The sequence below is a fragment of the Pleurodeles waltl genome, chromosome 4_2 (assembly GCF_031143425.1).
Source record: "Pleurodeles waltl isolate 20211129_DDA chromosome 4_2, aPleWal1.hap1.20221129, whole genome shotgun sequence".
Lineage (NCBI taxonomy): Eukaryota > Metazoa > Chordata > Amphibia > Caudata > Salamandridae > Pleurodeles > Pleurodeles waltl.
The window spans coordinates 292,808,509-292,829,344 of NC_090443.1; the positions used below are offsets into that span (position 1 = coordinate 292,808,509).

Genomic DNA, 20,836 nt, shown 5'->3' on the forward strand with positions numbered 1-20,836 from the left:
CCACGTGGTCAGCACTCCTGCACGTTCACCGCAATTACCACCTGCTCAGCATTCACTGCCATTCCCACCTGCTCTTCAGCACTCCTGCACGTTCACTGCCATTACCCCCTGCTCTTCAGCACTCCTGCACGTTCACTGCCATTACCACCTGCTCAGCACTCCTGCACGTTCACCGCCATTACCACCTGCTCAGCACTCCTGCACGTTCACTGCCATTACCACCTGCTCTTCAGCACTCCTGCACGTTCACTGCCATTACCACCTGCTCAGCACTCCTGCACATTCGCTGCCATTACCGCTATTACCACCTGCTCTACAACACTCCTGCACATTCGCTGCCATTACCGCCATTACCACCTGCTCTTCAGCACTCCTGCATGTTCACTGCCATTACCACCTGCTCAGCACTCCTGCGCGTTCACTGCCATTACCACCTGCTCTTCAGCACTCTTGCACGTTCACTGCCATTACCACCTGCTCTTCAGCACTCCTGCACGTTCACTGCCATTACCACCTTTTCCTTAGCACTCCTGCACGTTCACCGCCATTACCACCCACTCTTCAGCACTCCTGCACGTTCACTGCCATTTCCACCTGCTCAGCACTACTGCGCGTTCACTGCCATTACCACCTGCTCAGCACTCTTGCACGTTTGCTGCCATTACCACCTGCTCAGCACTCCTGCGCGTTCACTGCCGTTATCACCTGCTCAGCACTCTTGCGCGTTCGCTGCCATTACCACCTGCTCAGCACTCCTGCGCGTTCACTGCCATTACCACCTGCTCTTCAGCACTCCTGCACGTTCACCGCCATTACCACCTGCTCTTCAGCACTCCTGCATGTTCACTGCCATTACCACCTGCTCAGCACTCCTGCGCGTTCACTGCCATTACCACCTGCTCTTCAGCACTCTTGCACGTTCACTGCCATTACCACCTGCTCTTCAGCACTCCTGCACGTTCACTGCCATTACCACCTTTTCCTTAGCACTCCTGCACGTTCACCGCCATTACCACCCACTCTTCAGCACTCCTGCACGTTCACTGCCATTTCCACCTGCTCAGCACTACTGTGCGTTCACTGCCATTACCACCTGCTCAGCACTCTTGCGCGTTTGCTGCCATTACCACCTGCTCAGCACTCCTGCGCGTTCACTGCCATTACCACCTGCTCTTCAGCACTTCTGCATGTTCACTGCCATTACCCACCTGCTCTTCAGCACTCCTGCACGTTCACTGCCATTACCACCTGCTCTTCAGCACTCCTGCATGTTCACGGCCATTACCACCTGCTCTTCAGCACTCCTGCACGTTCACTGCCATTACCACCTGCTCAGCACTCCTGCACGTTCACTGCAATTACCACCTGCTCAACACTCCTGCACGTTCACTGCCATTACCACCTGCTCAGCACTCCTGCACGTTCACTGCAATTACCACTCGCTTTTCAGCACTCCTGCACGTTCACTGCCATTACCACCCGCTCTTCAGCGCCCCTGCACGTTCACTGCCATTACCACCTGCTCAGCACTCCTGCACATTCGCTGCCATTACCACCTGCTTTTCAGCACTCCTGCACGTTCCCTGCCATTAATACCTGCTCTTCAGCACTCATGCACGTTCACTGCCATTACCACCTGCTCAGCACTCCTGCGCGTTCACTGCCATTACCACCTTCTCAGCACTCCTGCGCATTCACCGCCATTACCACCTGCTCAGCACTCCTGCACATTCACTGCCACTACCACCTGCTCAGCACTCCTGCACGTTCACTGCCATTACCAACTGCTCAGCACTCCTGCACATTCACTGCCATTACCACGTGGTCAGCACTCCTGCACGTTCACCGCAATTACCACCTGCTCAGCATTCATTGCCATTCCCACCTGCTCTTCAGCACTCCTGCACGTTCACTGCCATTACCCCCTGCTCTTCAGCACTCCTGCACGTTCACTGCCATTACCACCTGCTCAGCACTCCTGCACGTTCACCGCCATTACCACCTGCTCAGCACTCCTGCACGTTCACTGCCATTACCACCTGCTCTTCAGCACTCCTGCACGTTCACTGCCATTACCACCTGCTCAGCACTCCTGCACATTCGCTGCCATTACTGCTATTACCACCTGCTCTACAACACTCCTGCACATTCGCTGCCATTACCGCCATTACCACCTGCTCTTCCGCACTCCTGCATGTTCACTGCCATTACCACCTGCTCAGCACTCCTGCGCGTTCACTGCCATTACCCACCTGCTCTTCAGCACTCCTGCACGTTCACTGCCATTACCATCTGCTCTTCAGCACTCTTGCATGTTCACTGCCATTACCCACCTGCTCTTCAGCACTCCTGAACGTTCACTGCCATTACCACCTGCTCTTCAGCACTCCTGCACGTTCACGGCCATTACCACCTGCTCTTCAGCACTCCTACACGTTCACTGCCATTACCACCTGCTCAGCACTCCTGCACGTTCACTGCAATTACCACCTGCTCAGCACTCCTGCACGTTCACTGCCATTACCACCTGCTCAGCACTCCTGCACGTTCACTGCAATTACCACTCGCTTTTCAGCACTCCTGCACGTTCACTGCCATTACCACCCGCTCTTCAGCGCCCCTGCACGTTCACTGCCATTACCACCTGCTCAGCACTCCTGCACATTCGCTGCCATTACCACCTGCTTTTCAGCACTCCTGCACGTTCCCTGCCATTAATACCTTCTCTTCAGCACTCATGCACGTTCACTGCCATTACCACCTGCTCAGCACTCCTGCGCGTTCACTACCATTACCACCTTCTCAGCACTCCTGCGCATTCACAGCCATTACCACCTGCTCAGCACTCCTGCACATTCACTGCCACTACCACCTGCTCAGCACTCCTGCACGTTCACTGCCATTACCAACTGCTCAGCACTCCTGCACATTCACTGCCATTACCACGTGGTCAGCACTCCTGCACGTTCACCGCAATTACCACCTGCTCAGCATTCACTGCCATTCCCACCTGCTCTTCAGCACTCCTGCACGTTCACTGCCATTACCCCCTGCTCTTCAGCACTCCTGCACGTTCACTGCCATTACCACCTGCTCAGCACTCCTGCACGTTCACCGCCATTACCACCTGCTCAGCACTCCTGCACGTTCACTGCCATTACCACCTGCTCTTCAGCACTCCTGCACGTTCACTGCCATTACCACCTGCTCAGCACTCCTGCACATTCGCTGCCATTACCGCTATTACCACCTGCTCTACAACACTCCTGCACATTCGCTGCCATTACCGCCATTACCACCTGCTCTTCAGCACTCCTGCATGTTCACTGCCATTACCACCTGCTCAGCACTCCTGCGCGTTCACTGCCATTACCACCTGCTCTTCAGCACTCTTGCACGTTCACTGCCATTACCACCTGCTCTTCAGCACTCCTGCACGTTCACTGCCATTACCACCTTTTCCTTAGCACTCCTGCACGTTCACCGCCATTACCACCCACTCTTCAGCACTCCTGCACGTTCACTGCCATTTCCACCTGCTCAGCACTACTGCGCGTTCACTGCCATTACCACCTGCTCAGCACTCTTGCGCGTTTGCTGCCATTACCACCTGCTCAGCACTCCTGCGCGTTCACTGCCGTTATCACCTGCTCAGCACTCTTGCGCGTTCGCTGCCATTACCACCTGCTCAGCACTCCTGCGCGTTCACTGCCATTACCACCTGCTCTTCAGCACTCCTGCACGTTCACCGCCATTACCACCTGCTCAGCACTCCTGCACGTTCACTGCCATTACCACCTGCTCAACACTCCTGCAAATTCGCTGCCATTACCACCTGCTCTTCAGCACTCCTGCATTTTCACTGCCATTACCACCTGCTCAACACTCCTGCACATTCGCTGCCATTACCGCTATTACCACCTGCTCTGCAACACTCCTGCTCATTTGCTGCCATTACCGCCTGCTCTTCTGCACTCCTGCACGTTCACTGCCATTACCACCTGCTCAGCACTCCTGCGCGTTCACTGCCATTACCACCTGCTCAGCACTCCTGCACGTTCACTGCTATTACTCACCTGCTCTTCAGCACTCCTGCACGTTCACTGCCATTACCACCTGCTCTTCAGCACTCCTGCACGTTCACTGCCATTACCACCTGCTCTTCAGGACTCCTTCACGTTCACTGCCATTACCACCTGGTCAGCACTCCTGCACGTTCACTGCCATTACCACCTGGTCAGCACTCCTGCACGTTCACTGCCATTACCACCTGCTCAGCACTCCTGCATGTTCACCGCCATTACCACCTGCTCAGCGCTCCTGCACGTTCACTGCCATTACCACCCGCTCTTCAGTGCTCCTGCACGTTCCCTGCCATTACCACCTGCTCAGCACTCCTGCACATTCGCTGCCATTACCACCTGCTCTTCAGCACTCCTGCACGTTCACTGCCATTAACACCTGCTCTTCAGCACTCATGCACGTTCACTGCCATTACCACCTGCTCAGCACTCCTGCGCGTTCACTGCCATTACCACCTTCTCAACACTCCTGCACGTTCACCGCCATTACCACCTGCTCAGCACTCCTGCACATTCACTGCCATTACCACCTGCTCAGCACTCCTGCACATTCACTGCCATTACCACCTGCTCAGCACTCTTGCACGTTCACTGCCATTACCAACTGCTCAGCACTCCTGCACATTCACTGCCATTACCACGTGGTCAGCACTCCTGCACGTTCACTGCAATTACCACCTGCTCAGCATTCACTGCCATTCCCACCTGCTCTTCAGCACTCCTGCACGTTCACTGCCATTACCACCTGCTCTTCAGCACTCCTGCACCTTCACTGCCATTACCACCTGCTCAGCACTCCTGCACGTTCACCGCCATTACCACCTGCTCAGCACTCCTGCACGTTCTCTGCCATTACCACCTGCTCTTCAGCACTCCTGCACGTTCACTGCCATTACCACCTGCTCAGAACTCCTGCACATTCGCTGCCATTACCGCTATTACCACCTGCTCTACAACACTCCTGCACATTCGCTGCCATTACCGCCATTACCACCTTCACTTCAGCACTCCTGCACGTTCACTGCCATTACCACCTGCTCAGCACTCCTGTGCGTTCACTGCCATTACCACCTGCTCTTCAGCACTCTTGCACGTTCACTGCCATTACCACCTGCTCTTCAGCACTCCTGCACGTTCACTGCCATTACCACCTGTTCTTTAGCACTTCTGCATGTTCACCGCCATTACCACCTGCTCAGCACTCCTGCGCGTTCACTGCCATTACCACCTGCTCAGAACTCCTGCACATTCGCTGCCATTACCGCTATTACCACCTGCTCTACAACAATCCTGCACATTCGCTGCCATTACCGCCATTACCACCTGCTCAGCACTCCTGCACGTTCACTGCCATTACCACCTGCTCTTCAGCACTCTTGCACGTTCACTGCCATTACCACCTGCTCTTCAGCACTCCTGCACGTTCACTGCCATTACCACCTGTTCTTTAGCACTCCTGCACGTTCACTGCCATTACCACCTGCTCAGCACTCCTGCGCGTTCACTGCCATTACCACCTGCTCAGCACTCCTGCGCGTTCACTGCCATTACCACCTGCTCAGCACTCTTTCGTGTTCGCTGCCATTACCACCTGCTCAGCACTCCTGCGCGTTCACTGCAGTTACCACCTGCTCAGCACTCCTGCGCGTTCGCTGTCATTACCACCTGCTCAGCACTCCTGCGCGTTCACTGCCATTACCACCTGCTCTTCAGCACTCCTGCGCGTTCACTGCCATTACCACCTGCTCAGCACTCCTGCGCGTTCACTGCCAATACCACCTGCTCAGCACTCCTGCGCGTTCACTGCCATTACCACCTGCTCAGCACTCCTGCACGTTCACTGCCATTACCACCTGCTCAACACTCCTGCACATTTGCTGCCATTACCGCTATTATCACCTGCTCTTCAGCACTCCTGCACGTTCACTGCCATTACCACCTGCTCAGCACTCCTGCGCGTTCACTGCCATTACCACCTGCTCAGCATTCCTGCACGTTCACTGCCATTACCACCTGCTCTTCAGCACTCCTGCATGTTCACTGCCATTACCACCTGCTCAACACTCCTGCACATTCGCTGCCATTACCGCTATTACCACCTGCTCTACAACACTCCTGCTCATTTGCTGCCATTACCGCCTGCTCTTCTGCACTCCTGCACGTTCACTGTCATTACCACCTGCTCAGCACTCCTGCGCGTTCACTGCCATTACCACCTGCTCAGCACTCCTGCACGTTCACTGCCATTATCACCTGCTCAGCACTCCACGTTCACTGCCATTACCACCTGCTCAGCACTCCTGCACATTCACTGCCATTACCACCTGCTCAACACTCCTGCACTTTCGCTGCCATTACTGCCTGCTCTTCAGCATTCCTGCACGTTCACTGCCATTACCACCTGCTCAACACTCCTGCACATTCGCTGCCATTACCGCTATTACCACCTGCTCCGCAGCACTCCTGCACATTCACCGCCGTTACCACCTGCTTTTGAGCACTCCTGCACATTTGCAGGCATTACCACCTGCTCTTCAGCACTCCTGCATGATTACCTCACTCACATGCAAGCCGCACTTCAGTGATTGTATCATTACCTCATTCACAACCTGCTCTTCAGTGATTATATAATTAATTTACTCACAACCTGCTATTCAGTGCTAGTGCATGATCACCTCACTCACAGGCTACTCTTCAGTGATTGTATGCTTACCTCACTCACAGGCTGTTCCGGAGCACTATTGTATGATCACCTAACTCACAACCCGCCCATCTACACTGCTGCATGATCACCTCACTCACAGCCTGCGCCTCAGTGACTGTAGGGTCTCCTCACTCACAGATCTCCTCACTCACAGCCTGTGCCTCAGTGACTGTAGGATCTGCTCACTCACAGCCTGCGCTTCAGTGACTGTAGGATCTCCTCACTCACAGCCTGCGCCTCAGTGACTGTAGGATCTCCTCACTCACAGCCTGTGCCTCAGTGATACAGTATGATTACCTCACTCACAGCCTGCGCCTCAGTGACTGTAGGATCTCTTCACTCACAGCCTGCGCTTCAGTGACTGCAGGATCACCTCACTCACAGTCTGCGCCTCAGTGACTGTAGGATCACCTCACTCACAGCCTGCGCCTCAGTGACTGTAGGATCTCCTCACTCATAGCCTGCGCATCAGTGACTGTAGGATCTTCTCTCTCACAGCTTGTGCCTCAGTGATACAGTATGATTACCTCACTCACAGCCTGCGCCTCAGTGACTGTAGGATCTCTTCACTCACAGCCTGCGCTTCAGTGACTGCAGGATCGCCTCACTCACAGCCTGCGCCTCAGTGACTGTAGGATCTCCTCACTCACAGCCTACGCTTCAGTGACTGTAGGATCACCTCACTCACAACCTGCGCCTCAGTGACTGTAGGATCTCCTCACTCACAGCCTGCGCCTCAGTGACTGGTGGATTTCCTCACTCACAGCCTGCGCTTCAGTGACTGTAGGATCTCCTCACTCACAGATTTCCTCACTCACAGCCTGCGCTTCAGTGACTGTAGGATCTCCTCACTGGCAGCCTGCGCCTCAGTGACTGTAGGATCTCTTCACTCTCGGCCTGTGCCTCAGTGCCTGTAGGATCTCCTCACTCACAGCCTTCGCCTCAGTGACTGTAGGATCTCCTCACTCACAGCCTTTGCCTCAGTGACTGTAGGATCTCCTCACTCACAGCCTGCGCTTCAGTGACTGTAGGATCTCCTCACTCACAGCCTGCGCCTCAGTGACTGTAGGATCACCTCGCCCACAGCCTGCGCCTCAGTGACTGTAGGATCACCTCGCTCGCAGCCTGCACCTCAGTGACTGTAGGATCTCTTCCCTCTCAGCCTGCGCCTCAGTGACTGTAGGATCTCCTCACTCACAGCCTTTGCCTCAGTGACTGTAGGATCTCTTCACTCACAGCCTTCGCCTCAGTGACTGTAGGATCTCCTCACTCACAGCCTGCGCCTCAGTGACTGTAGGATCTCCTCACTCACAGCCTGCGCCTCAGTGACTGTAGGATCTCTTCACTCACTGCCTGCGCCTCAGTGACTGTAGGATCTCCTCACTCACAGCCTGCCCTTCAGTGACTGCAGGATCACCTCACTCACAGCCTGCGCTTCAGTGATACAGTATGATTACTTACTATCCTCACGACCTGCTCTCTGGTGATTGTGTGATCACCTCACTCACAGCCTGCGCCTCAGTGACTGTAGGATCTCCTCACTCACAGCCTGCACCTCAGTGACTGGTGGATCTCCTCACTCACAGCCTGCGCTTCAGTGACTGTAGGATCTCCTCACTCACAGATCTCCTCACTCACAGCCTGCGCCTCAGTGACTGTAGGATCACCTTACTTGCAGCCTGCGCTTCAGTGATACAGTATGATTACCTCACTCACAGGCTGCGCCTCAGTGACTGTAGGATCTCTTCACTCACAGCCTGCGCCTCAGTGACTGTAGGATCACCTCAGTGACTGTAGGATCACCTCAGTGACTGTAGGATCTCCTCACTCACAACCTGCGCCTCAGTGACTGTAGGATCTTCTCACTCACAGCCTGTGCCTCAGTGACTTAAGGATATCCTCACTCGCAGCCTGCGGTTCAGTGACTGTAGGATCACCTCACTCGCAGCCTTCGCTTCAGTGATACAGTATGATTACTTAATTTCTTCACAACCTGCGCCTCAGTGACTGTAGGATCTTCTCACTCACAGCCTGTGCCTCACTGACTGTAGGATCTCCTCACTCGCAGCCTGCGCTTCAGTGGCTGTAGGATCACCTCAGTGAATGTAGGATCACCTCACTCACAGCCATCGCCTCAGTGACTGTAGGATCGCCTCAGTGACTGTAGGATCATCTCAGTGACTGTAGGATCATCTCAGTGACTGTAGGATCACCTCACTCGCATCCTGCGCCTCAGTGGCTTAGGATCACCTCACTCAAAGCCTGCGCCTCAGTGACTGTAGGATCTCCTCACTCAGCTTGCTCTTCAGTGACTGTAGGATCTCACTCACAGTCTGCGCCTCAGTGACTGTAGGATCTCCTCACTCAGCTTGCTCTTCAGTCTCAGCCTGCTCTTCAGTGACTGTAGGATCTCCTCACTCACAGCCTGCGCCTCAGGGACTGTAGGATCTCCTCACTCACAGCCTGCGCCTCAGTGACTGTAGGATCACCTCACTCGCAGCCTGCGCTTCAGTGGTACAGTATGATTACTTACTTTCCTCACGACCTGCTCTCCGGTGATTGTGTGATCTCCTCATTCACAGCCTGCGCTTCAGTGGCTGTAGGATCACCTCAGTGAATGTAGGATCACCTCACTCGCAGCCTGCGCCTCAGTGACTGTAGGATCGCCTCAGTGACTGTAGGATCGCCTCAGTGACTGTAGGATCATCTCAGTGACTGTAGGATAATCTCAGTGACTGTAGGATCTCCTTACTCGCAGCCTGTGCCTCAGTGACTGTAGGATCGCCTCAGTGACTGTAGGATCATCTCAGTGACTGTAGGATCTCCTCACTCGCAGCCTGCGCTTCAGTGGTACAGTAGGATTACTTACTTTCCTCACGACCTGCTCTCCGGTGATTGTGTGATCACCTCACCCACAGCCTGCTCCTCCTCTTTAGTGCTACTTTTGATTTCCTCCATCATGTGTTCTTCAGTCCTTCTGCACAATTAGTGTACCTCAGGCTAGGACGTGCTGATGAACTCTGCATTCCTCTCTTTTTAGAGCCAGAGATGGGATGAGTGCGCACATAGAAAACCGAAGCTCTGTGGTAACTCAGTACAGCAGCCTTGTCAAGGGGTTCAAGTCAAGTCTGAAAGAGGTAAGTCTGGCCCCCATTGAAGGTTGGCGATCTACTGTATTTGGCTTGCTGTAAGGCTAGAGCAGGTCACTGCAATGTAAATGGAAGGAAAGCTCTGTTGTCTGAGCTTGTACCATTTCTTCATCCCAAAGGCTAGTTCTGCCATCTCATCCTGTGAGATCTGTGCACCCTGAGAAATGGTTCAGCTTTCTGATCCTTTGAGAGTTACTTGTATTGTCTGAGGCTGTAAAATGTAATTTTCTGGCGGTACCCATGCTTTGGGAGCCTGAAAGGTGTCTGTCTGAGGGATAGTTCTGTGTTTTATTCTTTATGATCTCCTTAGCAGGACAGAACGCACTGGTCTCTCAGCCGAATAGAGATGTTTGTCATGAGAGTTAGTTCTGCCGTCTCAGCCTTCAGTATCTGAGGTCTGGTTATAAAACTGGACAACATTGTGTGTTGTAGAGGGCCCTGCCGCCTGAACTCAGAAACCTGTGTTTCTCACGGGGCAGCTTTCTCTGTTCTGAGAGGTTGCTCAGCTTTCTCAGCCTATAAAAACTATGGATATTTGTCTTGTCCTGCAAGGCCTGTTTAACCTGATGCATAGCTTTGTTTTTGCAACAGCATTAAATTACACATTCACCGGCCGTGCATTTAATTTCGGTGACTGGACTCAGAAATGTATCTTGTTTACTTGTAAAACGAACAATTTGGTGGTCGATGCTGGTCACATCTCGAATAGCTCTTTAGGACACTGACTCAAATCTACACTCGGCCACACAACAGAGGCCACCTTCCTTTCTGCCATCGGGTTCAGAAGGGCATGTGCCCTGGGAAGGAACAGATCACAAGAATACTAGTCTTTCTTGCACCAACTCCGAAACGTAACATTCGGATGTGAGAGTCCGGAAAGGATCTGAAGCCGAGTGGTCTCAGATACTAACGGAGGATTTCCAGGACGTGGGACAGGCCTCGGGTTCCGCACAAGAATATTTCATGGTTACTGTGAATCCAGCAGCCCCTACGATGCCATAACTACGTAAATGTAGGGAATAACGCTTTCTTTATACATCTGAAAAGTACTTTGACACCTCTGTACTGCAGTCAGTCTTGAGGCTGTTCTGACAACAGAGAGCCTGAACAAACATTGACCTCAAGTCGGAATTAATTCAGGTGCCGCTCCTAAAAGACGTTATTCACTTAGATTTGAAAAGATCACTTTGTTGAGCCCCAAACGTTCTCCAGCCTTTTGAGGCTGAAAACCAAGACTTCCTTATCAGAAAAAAACATGTTTACATGTATTTTTAAAGACAAAAAACAAACTGCTCTTTGCAGATGCTTTAAAGAGTACATCCACACCTAGAAAACAAAAAGGAGGCTCCAGATAATCACGTTTTACAGGGGAGCTTCCTGCAGTTTCTTGAACATGAGTTTCTCTACCAGTTGAGCATTAAATCACTTTATGATTAGATAATGTACTAGGGTAGAACGTTTGCCAATCGATGAACCCCGCAGGTTACGTACGAAGGTGAGGAAAACCCAAAAATCGATACCTTATTGTTTGGCATGATTGCCAGAACCTCTTTTTCTGCGGAAGTTAAGGCCTACGTTTAAAAGTGTGCTCCCCCTGGTGAAGGTTAAACACACAGGTTAGCCATTCACTAGTTAAGTGCAAATGCGTAGAGCACAGCGGAACCGGACTCCCAATTCCTGCTGGAAACCTACTTTTCTACTTTGGTCAAATCACTATTAACCAGTGCTTCAGGGAACACAGATCTCTCAACATCTGTTACAGTGAGGTTGCTTACTCCTGGAGTGGAATGGCGATATCGGCCATCATAACAAGGCCCACTGGACATAAAGGAACAAAGTCAATCAGAGTCAGCTATGGTTGCCATTAAACAGGAAAGTTCTGTGAATCCAAGTAGTGCTTCAGGTCCTTTACCCCGCAAAGGGAAAGCATCTAGCTGCAGTGGTAGGGAATTTGAGCGTGTGTCAATCATTTCTTGACACACAGCCATTTCAGGGGCTTTGTATCAACCCTACATAGCTCAGAGTACATCCATGTCTCAGGAAGGACAGCAGGGTAGCCCAAAAGACTGGACAATCTCCCTTTGCAGCACAGGAAAGAGCAGTTGTGTGAGAGGCCGCCTAAAGGTGCTACACTCCATGTGCCAACAGTCAGTCAGCCACTGGCTTAATATTCACGGAGTTATTTGTAATGAGCTTCCGGCTTGAAAGCCTGTTACTAGTCCAGGTTATCAATATTATTTTTGTGGCCACAGGCACCTTACTGGACAGAAAGTTGGCGATTTTGGCATGCCCATCAAAAAACATATTGTTAGAAATGGGGTCTCTAGATGGCAGTTGGTTGGCACCCTGTCCAAGTAGGGACCCTCACTCTAGTCAGGATAAGGGAGATACCCGCTCAGATAACCCCTGCTCACCCCCTTGGTAGCTTGGCACTAGCAGTCAGGCTTATCTCAGAAGCAACGTGTAAAGCATTTGCACATAACACACAGTAATAAGTGAAAATACTACAAAAGGACACACACCACACCAGTTTTAGAAAAATAGCCAATATTTATCTATCTATATAAAACAAGACCAAATACGATAAGAATCCAACATACAGTAAGAAAAATATGACTTATGCAAGATTTACTCAAAACTACAGTTCCTTGAAGTCGATAGTTCCACCTGGGGCTATCACGGCGTCGTGATCAACAAAACCAACAGTTCAGGCCGGCCGCGGTGTTGCGGGCCAGCTACGGTGCCGGGGAGACCCGCAAACAGTACCTTGGATTTGCAGGGCATCGTGATGCTCGCGGTGAGCTCCGGAGGGCGGCGTCACTGACGTCGCGGTGTCGGGTCCGGAGTCGGTGCAGGAGTCGTCAGGCCCTTGAGGTCACACGCGTTGCAGATCGAACTTCAGGCTGATGGAGTTAGGTGCGCCGGCGTGGATGGCGGAGGGGCTGCGGTGCGAAGTGGGATGATGGGACGTGCGGTGCCCACAGGTCACAGTGCAGGCAGTGGCTCGGTGACGGCGTCCACCGGTGTCGGTGAGACCAGGGCTGCAGTGTGAAGTGGGGCGGTGCGGCAGCGTCGTCAACGGGACAGTGCTTTGTGACCCTCACGAGCGGTGTCCACAGGCCACGGTGCAGGCAGGATGCCTGGTGATGACACACAAGTCGATGGTGCTGGCGTCGGTGGACCGGGGCTGCGGCGCGGGATGGGACAGTGCTCGTGTACCTCACAAGCGCTGTCCACGGGCCACAGTGCAGGCAGCAGCGCCGGTGTCAGCAGGAGCGGCGTCGTCGGGGATGCCCAGGCTGCGGTGTGAGCAGGCGATGCCGGAGTGCAGGGCCCACAGGTCGCGGTGCGAGCAGCGGCTCGGTGACGTCGTCCGATGACGGCATCTGGGAGACCATGGTCGCGGTGCGAATCGGGGCAATGCGACTCCGTGTAGTGTCGGCAGGTCACAGTGCAGGCCAGCGGCGTCGTTGGCAGCGTCGCAGTGGTTTCTCCTCTTGAACAGCACAAAACACACAGTTCCCAGTGCTGCAGGTCGAGGAAACTGAAGTCTTTGGTGTCCCTGAGACTTCCAACAGGAGGCAAGCTCTACTCCAAGCCCTTGGAGAATTTTCTCAAGCAGGACACACAGCAAAGTTCACCCTTTGCACTCTTTTCAGGCAGAAGCAGCAACTGCAGGCCAGTCCAGCAAAGCAACACAGCAAAAGGACAGTACTCCTCCTTCAGCTCTTCTCCTGGGCAGAGGTTCCTCTTGATTCCAGAAAGATTCTAAAAGTCTGGGGTTTTGGGTCCTCTTCTTTTACCCAGTTCTGCCTTTGAAGTTGGCAAACTTCAAAGTAAAGTCTCTTTTGAATGTGAAATCCTGCATTGCCCAGGCCAGGCACCAGACACTCACCAGGGGGTCGGAGACTGCATTGTGTGAGAGCAGGCACAGTCCTTTCAGGTGTGAGTGACCACTACTCCCCTCCAGCACAGATGGCTAATCAAGATATGCAGGTTACACCCCAGCCCCCTTTGTGTCACTGTCTAGAGGAGAGGTATGAACAGCCTGTAGGAAGTTGGCTCTGTATGTACTATTTCAAAGTAAGAAATAGCATGCACAGAGTCCAAGGGTTCCCCTTAGAGGTAAGATAGTGGCAAAAAGAGATAATTCTAATGCTCTATTTTGTGGTAGTGTGGTCGAGCAGTAGGCTTTTCACAGGGTAGTGTTAAGCATTTGTTGTACACACTCAGGCAATAAATGAGGAACACACACTCAAAGACAATTCCAGGCCAATAGGTTTTTATATAGAAAAATATATTTTCTTAGTTTATTTTAAGAACCACAGGTTCAAGATTTACAATCAGTACTTCAAATGAAAGGTACTTCACTTAGGTATCATAGGAACTTTGAATCCGCAAAATAGCATGTACAGTTTTGGCAAAAATGGCAATAAGCTATTTTAAAACTAGACACCGTGCAAATTTCAACAGTTCCTGGGGGAGGTAAGTATTTGTTAGTTTTGCAGGTAAGTAAACCACCTACAGGGTTCAAAGTTGGGTCCAAGGTAGCCCACCGTTGGGGGTTCAGGGCAACCCCAAAGTTACCACACCAGCAGCTCAGGGCCGGTCAGGTGCAGAGGTCAAAGTGGTGCCCAAAACGCATAGGCTTGAATGGAGAAGGGGGTGCCCCGGTTCCAGTCTGCCAGCAGGTAAGTACCCGCGACTTCGGAGGGCAGACCAGGGGGGTTTTGTAGGGCACCGGGGGGGACACAAGTCAGCACAAAAAGTACACCCTCAGCGGCACAGGGCCAGCCGGGTTCAGAGTGCAAACAGGCGTCAGGTTTGCAACAGGTTTCAATGGGAGACCTAGGGGTCTCTTCAGCGAAGCAGGCAGGCAAGGGGGGGGCTCTTCGGGGTAGCCACCACCTGGGCAAGGGAGAGGGCCACCTGGGGGTCGGTTCTGCACTGAAGGTCTGATCCTTCAGGTCCTGGGGGCTGCGGGTGCAATGTCTTTACCAGGAGTCGGGTTCTTTGAAGCAGGCAGTCGCGGTCAGGGGGAGCCTCTGGATTCCCTCTGCAGGCGTCGCTGGGAGTGCAGGGGGGTCAACTCTGGCTACTCACAGGGTCGCAGTCACCGGGGAGTCCTCCCTGTAGTGTTGTTTCTCTGCAGGTCGAGCGGGGGCGTCGGGTGCAGAGTAGAAAGTCTCACGCTTCCGGTGGATAACGTGGAGTCCTTTTAAAGTTGTTTCTTTGTTGCAAGTTTTGGTTTCTTTGGAACAAGGCGGCTGTCCTTGGGAGTTCTTGGTCCTTTTAGATGCAGGGTAGTCCTCTGAGGCTTCAGAGGTCGCTGGACCCTGGGGAGTGCGTCGCTGTTGCAGTTTCTCTCGAAGTGGGGAGACAGGCCGGTAGGGCTGGGGCCAAAGCAGTTGGTGTCTCCGTCTTCTTTGCAGGGCTTCAGGTCAGCAGTCCTTCTTCGTCTTAGGTTGCAGGAATCTATCTTCCTAGGTTCTGGGGGCCCCTAAATACTATATTTAGGGGGGTGTTTAGGTCTGGGGGATTAGTAGCCAATGGCTACTAGCCCTGATGGTGGCTACACCCTCTTTGTGCCTCCTCCCTGAGGGGAGGGGGGCACATCCCTAATCCTATTGAGGGAATCCTCCATCTGCAAGATGGAGGATTTCTAAAAGTCAGAGTCACCTCAGCTCAGGACACCTTAGGGGTTGTCCTGACTGGCCAGTGGCTCCTCCTTGTTTTTCTCATTATCTCCTCCGGCCTTGCCGCCAAAAGTGGGGCCGTGGCCGGAGGGGGCGGGCATCTCCACTAGCTGGGATGCCCTGTGGCGCTGCAACAAAGGGGGTGAGCATTCGAGGCTAACCACCAGGTGTTACAGTTCCTGCAGGTGGAGGTGAGAAGCACCTCCACCCAGTAACGCTTTGTTCCTGGCCACAGAGTGACAAAGGCACTCTCCCCATGTGGCCAGCAACATGTCTGGTGTGTGGCAGGCTGGCAAAACTAGTCAGCCCACACTGGAAGTCGGGTATGTTTTCAGGGGGCATCTCTAAGATGCTCTCTGGGTGTATTTCACAATAAAATGTACACTGGCATCAGTGTGCATTTATTGTGCTGAGAAGGTTGATACCAAAGTTCCCAGTTTTCAGTGTAGCCATTATGGTGCTATGGAGTTCGTGTTTGACAGACTCCCAGACCATATACTCTTATGGCTACCCTGCACTTACAATGTCTAAGGTTTTGCTTAGACACTATAGGGGCATAGTGCTCATGCACCTATGCCCTCACCTGTGGTATAGTGCACCCTGCCTAAGGGCTGTAAGGCCTGCTAGAGGGGTGACTTATCTATGCCATAGGCAGTGTGAGGTTGGCATGGCACCCTGAGGGGAGTGCCATGTTGACTTAGTCATTTTCTCCCCACCAGCACACACAAGCTGGCAAGCAGTGTGTCTGTGCTGAGTGAGTGGTCACCAGGGTGGCATAAGACATGCTGCAACCCTTAGAGACCTTCCGATTCTGGCATCAGGGTCCTTGGTACCAGTTACAAGGGACTTACCTGGATGCCAGGGTGTGCCAATTGTGGAGACAAAGGTACCGTTTTAGGGAAAGAACACTGGTGCTGGGGCCTGTTTAGCAGGCCTCAGCACACTTTCAAATCATAACTTGGCATCAGCAAAGGCAAAAAGTCAGGGGGTAACCATGCCAAGGAGGCATTTCCTTACGCACCCCCCCCCCCTCCCCCCAACAAAAGAGGATGAGACTAACCTTTCCCAAGAGAGTCTTCATTTTCTAAGTGGAAGAACCTGGAAAGGCCATCAGCATTGGCATGGGCAGTCCCAGTTCGTGTGTTCCACTATAAAGTCCATTCCCTGTAGGGAGATGGACCACCTCAACAGTTTTAGATTTTCACCTTTCATTTGCATTAGCCATCTGAGAGGTCTGTGGTCAGTTTGAACTACAAAGTGAGTACCAAGGATGTATGGTCTCAGCTTCTTCAGGGACCAAACCACAGCAAAGGCCTCCCTCTCAATGGCACTCCAACGCTGCTCCCTGGGGAGTAACCTCCTGCTAATGAAAGCAACAGGCTGGTCAAGGCCATCATCATTTGTTTGGGACAAAACTGCCCCCATCCCATGTTCAGAGGCATCAGTCTGCACAATGAACTGCTTGGAGTAATCTGGAGCTTTTAGAACTGGTGCTGTGCACATAACTTGTTTCAGGGTGTCAAAGGCCTGTTGGCATTCTACAGTCCAGTTTACCTTTTTGGGCATTTTCTTGGAGGTAAGTTCTGTGAGGGGTGTCACTATTGATCCATATCCCTTCACAAACCTCCTATAGTAGCCAGTCAAGCCAAGGAATGCCCTGACTTGAGTCTGGGTTTTTGGAGCTACCCAGTCCAGAATAGTCTGGATCTTGGGTTGGAGTGGCTGAACTTGGCCTCCACCTACAAGGTGTCACAAGTAAACCACAGTTCCCTGCCCTATCTGACATTTGGATGCCTTGATAGAGAGGCCTGCTGCTTGCAGGGCCTTCAAAACCTTCTTCAGGTGGACCCGCTGATCCTGCCAGCTGGAGCTAAAGACAGCAATATCGTCAAGATAAGCTGCACTAAAGGACTCCAAGCCAGCAAGGACTTAATTCACCAACCTTTGGAAGGTGGCAGGGGCATTCTTTAAGCCAAAGGGCATAACAGTAACCTGATAATGCCCATCAGGTGTGGAGACTGCTGTCTTTTCCTTTGCTCCTGGTGCCATTTTGATTTACCAGTACCCTGCTGTCAAGTCAAAGGTACTTAAGTATCTGGCAGCACCTAGTTTGTCAGTTAATTCATCTGCCCTTGGAATGGGATGGGCATCTGTCTTGGTGACAGAATTAGGTCCTCTGTAGTCCACACAAAACCTCATCTCTCTCTTACCATCCTTGGTGTGAGGTTTGGGGACTAAGACCACCGGGCTAGCCCAGGGGCTGTCAGAGTGCTCAATGACTCCCAATTCCAGCATCTTGTGGACTTCCACTTTGATGCTTTCCTTAACTTGGTCAGACTGTCTGAAAATTTTGTTTTTGACAGGCATGCTGTCTCCTGTGTCCACATCATGGGTACACAGGTGTGTCTGACCAGGGTTTAGGGAAAAGAGCTCAGCAAACTGTTGTAAGACTTTCCTACAGTCAGATTGCTGTTGGCCAGAGAGGGTGTCTGAATAGATCACTCCATCTACTGAGCCATCTTTAGGGTCTGTGGAGAGGAGATCAGGGAGAGGTTTACTCTCAGCTTCCTGGTCCTCATCTGTTACCATCAACAGATTTACATCTGCCCTGTCATGAAAGAGTTTGAGGCGGTTCACATGGGTCACCCTTTTGGGGGTCCTGCTAGTGCCTAGGTCTACCAGGTAGGTGACCTGACGTTTTCTCTCTAGCACTGGGTAAGGGCCACTCCGTCTGTCCTGAAGTGCCCTGGGAGCCACAGGCTCCAGAACCCAGACTTTCTGCCCTGGCTGAAACTCAACCATAGTAGCCTTTTGGTCATACCACATCTTCTGGAGTTGTTGGCTGGCCTCAAGGTTTTTGCTTGCCTTTTCCATGTACTCTGCCATCCTGGAACGTAGGCCTAGTACATAGTCCACTATATCTTGTTTAGGCTCATGAAGAGGTCTCTCCCAGCCTTCTTTTACAAGAGCTTGTGGTCCCCTGACAGGATGGCCAAACAGAAGTTCAAAGGGGGAAAACCCTACTCCCTTCTGAGGCACCTCTCTGTAGCCGAAAAGCAGGCATGGCAAGAGGACATCCCATCTCCTTTTGAGCTTTTCACGGAGCCCCATGATCATGCCTTTCAATGTCTTGTTAAATCTTTCTACAAGACCATTGGTTTGTGGATGGTATGGTGTGGTGAATTTGTAAGTCACCCCAAACTCATTCCACATATGCTTCAGGTATGCTGACATGAAGTTGGTACCCCTGTCAGACACCACCTCCTTAGGAAATCCCACTCAGGTAAAGATACCAATGAGTGCTTTAGCTACTACAGGGGCAGTAGTGGACCTAAGGGGAATTGCTTCAGGGTACCTAGTGGCATGATCCACTACCACTAGGATATACTGGTTCCCTGAGGCTGTGGGAGGTTCAAGTGGACCCACTATGTCCACACCCACTCTTTCAAAGGGGACCCCCACCACTGGAAGTGGAATGAGAGGGGCCTTTGGGTGTCCACCTGTCTTACCACTGGATTGACAGGTGGCACAGGAGACACAAAACTCCTTTACCTTCTGGGACATGTTGGGCTAATAGAAATGGTTAACTAACCTTTCCCAAGTCTTGGTTTGTCCCAAATGCCCAGCAAGTGGAATATCATGAGCTAAGGTTAGAATGAACTTCCTAAACTCCTGAGGTACTACCACTCTCCTAGTGGCACCAGGTTTGGGATCTCTTGCCTCGGTGTAGAGGAGTCCATCTTCCCAGTAGACTCTATGTGTTCCAGTGATTTTTACTTCGGTCTCTTCAGCAGCTTGCTGCCTAAGGCCTTCAAGAGAGGGACAGGTTTCTTGCCCCTTACACAACTGTTCCCTTGTGGGTCCCCTTGGGCCTAAGAGTTCAACCTGATAAGGTTCTAACTCCATAGGCTCAGTTCCCTCAGAGGGCAGCACTTCTTCCTGGGAAGAGAGGTTCCCTTTCTTTTGTTGTGTTGAAGCTGGTTCCCCAGTCTTCTTTCCTTTTCTCTTGGAGGGTTGGGCCCTTTTTCCAGGCTCCAACACCACTTTTCACCCTGAGCCTTGCACTGTGCCCTTGTCTTGACACACACCAGTTCAGGGATACCCAGCATGGCTGCATGGGTTTTGAGTTCTACCTCAGCCCATGCTGAGGACTTTAGGTCATTTCCAAGCAAACAGTCTACAGGGATATTTGAGGAGACCACTACCCGTTTCAGGCCATTGACCCCTCCTCACTCTAAAGTTACCATAGCCATGGGATGTACTTTAGTCTGATTGTCAGCGTTGGTGACTGGATAAGTTTGTCCAGCCAGGTATTGACCAGGGGAAACCAGTTTCTATGTCACCATGGTGACACTGGCACCTGTATCCCTCAGGCCTTCTACACTAATCCCATTAATTAAGAGTTGCTGCCTGTATTTTTGCACATTAGGGGGGCAGGCAGCCAGTGTGGCTAAGTCCACCCCACCCTCAGAGACTAATGTAGCTTCAGTGTGAACCCTGATTTGCTCTGGGCACACTGTTGATCCCACCTGGAGACTGGCTATTCCAGTGCTAACTGGAGTAGAGTTTGAAGTGGAACCTTTCTTGGGACAGGCCTTGTCTCCAGTTTGGTGTCCCTGCTGATTACAGCTACGACACCAGGCCTTCTTGGATTCAAAGTTTTTACCCTTGTACCCAAAATTGGATTGTGAAGAGGCTTTGGGCCCTCCCTCCTGAGCAGGTTTTTGGGGCCCTGTAGAAGACTTTACTTTTTCCCTTGGAAGTCTCAACACTCTTCCCCTGGGGAGTCTTTGTGACCCCTTTCTTTTGGTCACCCCCTGTGGAAGTCTTGGTCACCCTAGTCTTGACCCAATGGTCCGCCTTCTTTCCCAATTCTTGGGGAGAAATTGGTCCTAGGTCTACCAGATGCTGATGCAATTTATCATTGAAACAATTACTTAACAGGTGTTCTTTCACAAATAAATTGTACAGCCCATGATAATCATTTACACAACTGCCATGAATCCAACCATCCAGTGTTTTGACTGAGAAGTCAACAAAATCAACCCAGGTCTGGCTCGAGGCTTTTTGAGCCCCCCTGAACCTAATCCTGTACTCCTCAGTTGAGAATCCAAAGCCCTCAATCAGGGTAGCCTTCATGAGGTCATAGGATTCTGCATCTTTTCCAGAGAGTGTAAGGAGTCTATCCCTGCACTTTCCAGTGAA

At 52.0% G+C, this 20,836-nt stretch overlaps 1 protein-coding gene across 5 annotated transcripts in view; it reads left to right on the forward strand.

Moving 5' to 3' along the window:
- SERHL2 (serine hydrolase like 2) overlaps positions 1-20,836 on the forward strand; it is a 103,225-nt gene that overhangs the window by 49,943 nt on the left and 32,446 nt on the right. For all 5 annotated transcript variants that reach the window (XM_069231221.1, XM_069231220.1, XM_069231218.1 and 2 more), the window contains one exon: positions 9,827-9,923. In XM_069231221.1, the coding sequence (XP_069087322.1) occupies positions 9,827-9,923 (97 nt within the window). The remainder of the gene's footprint in view (positions 1-9,826; positions 9,924-20,836) is intronic.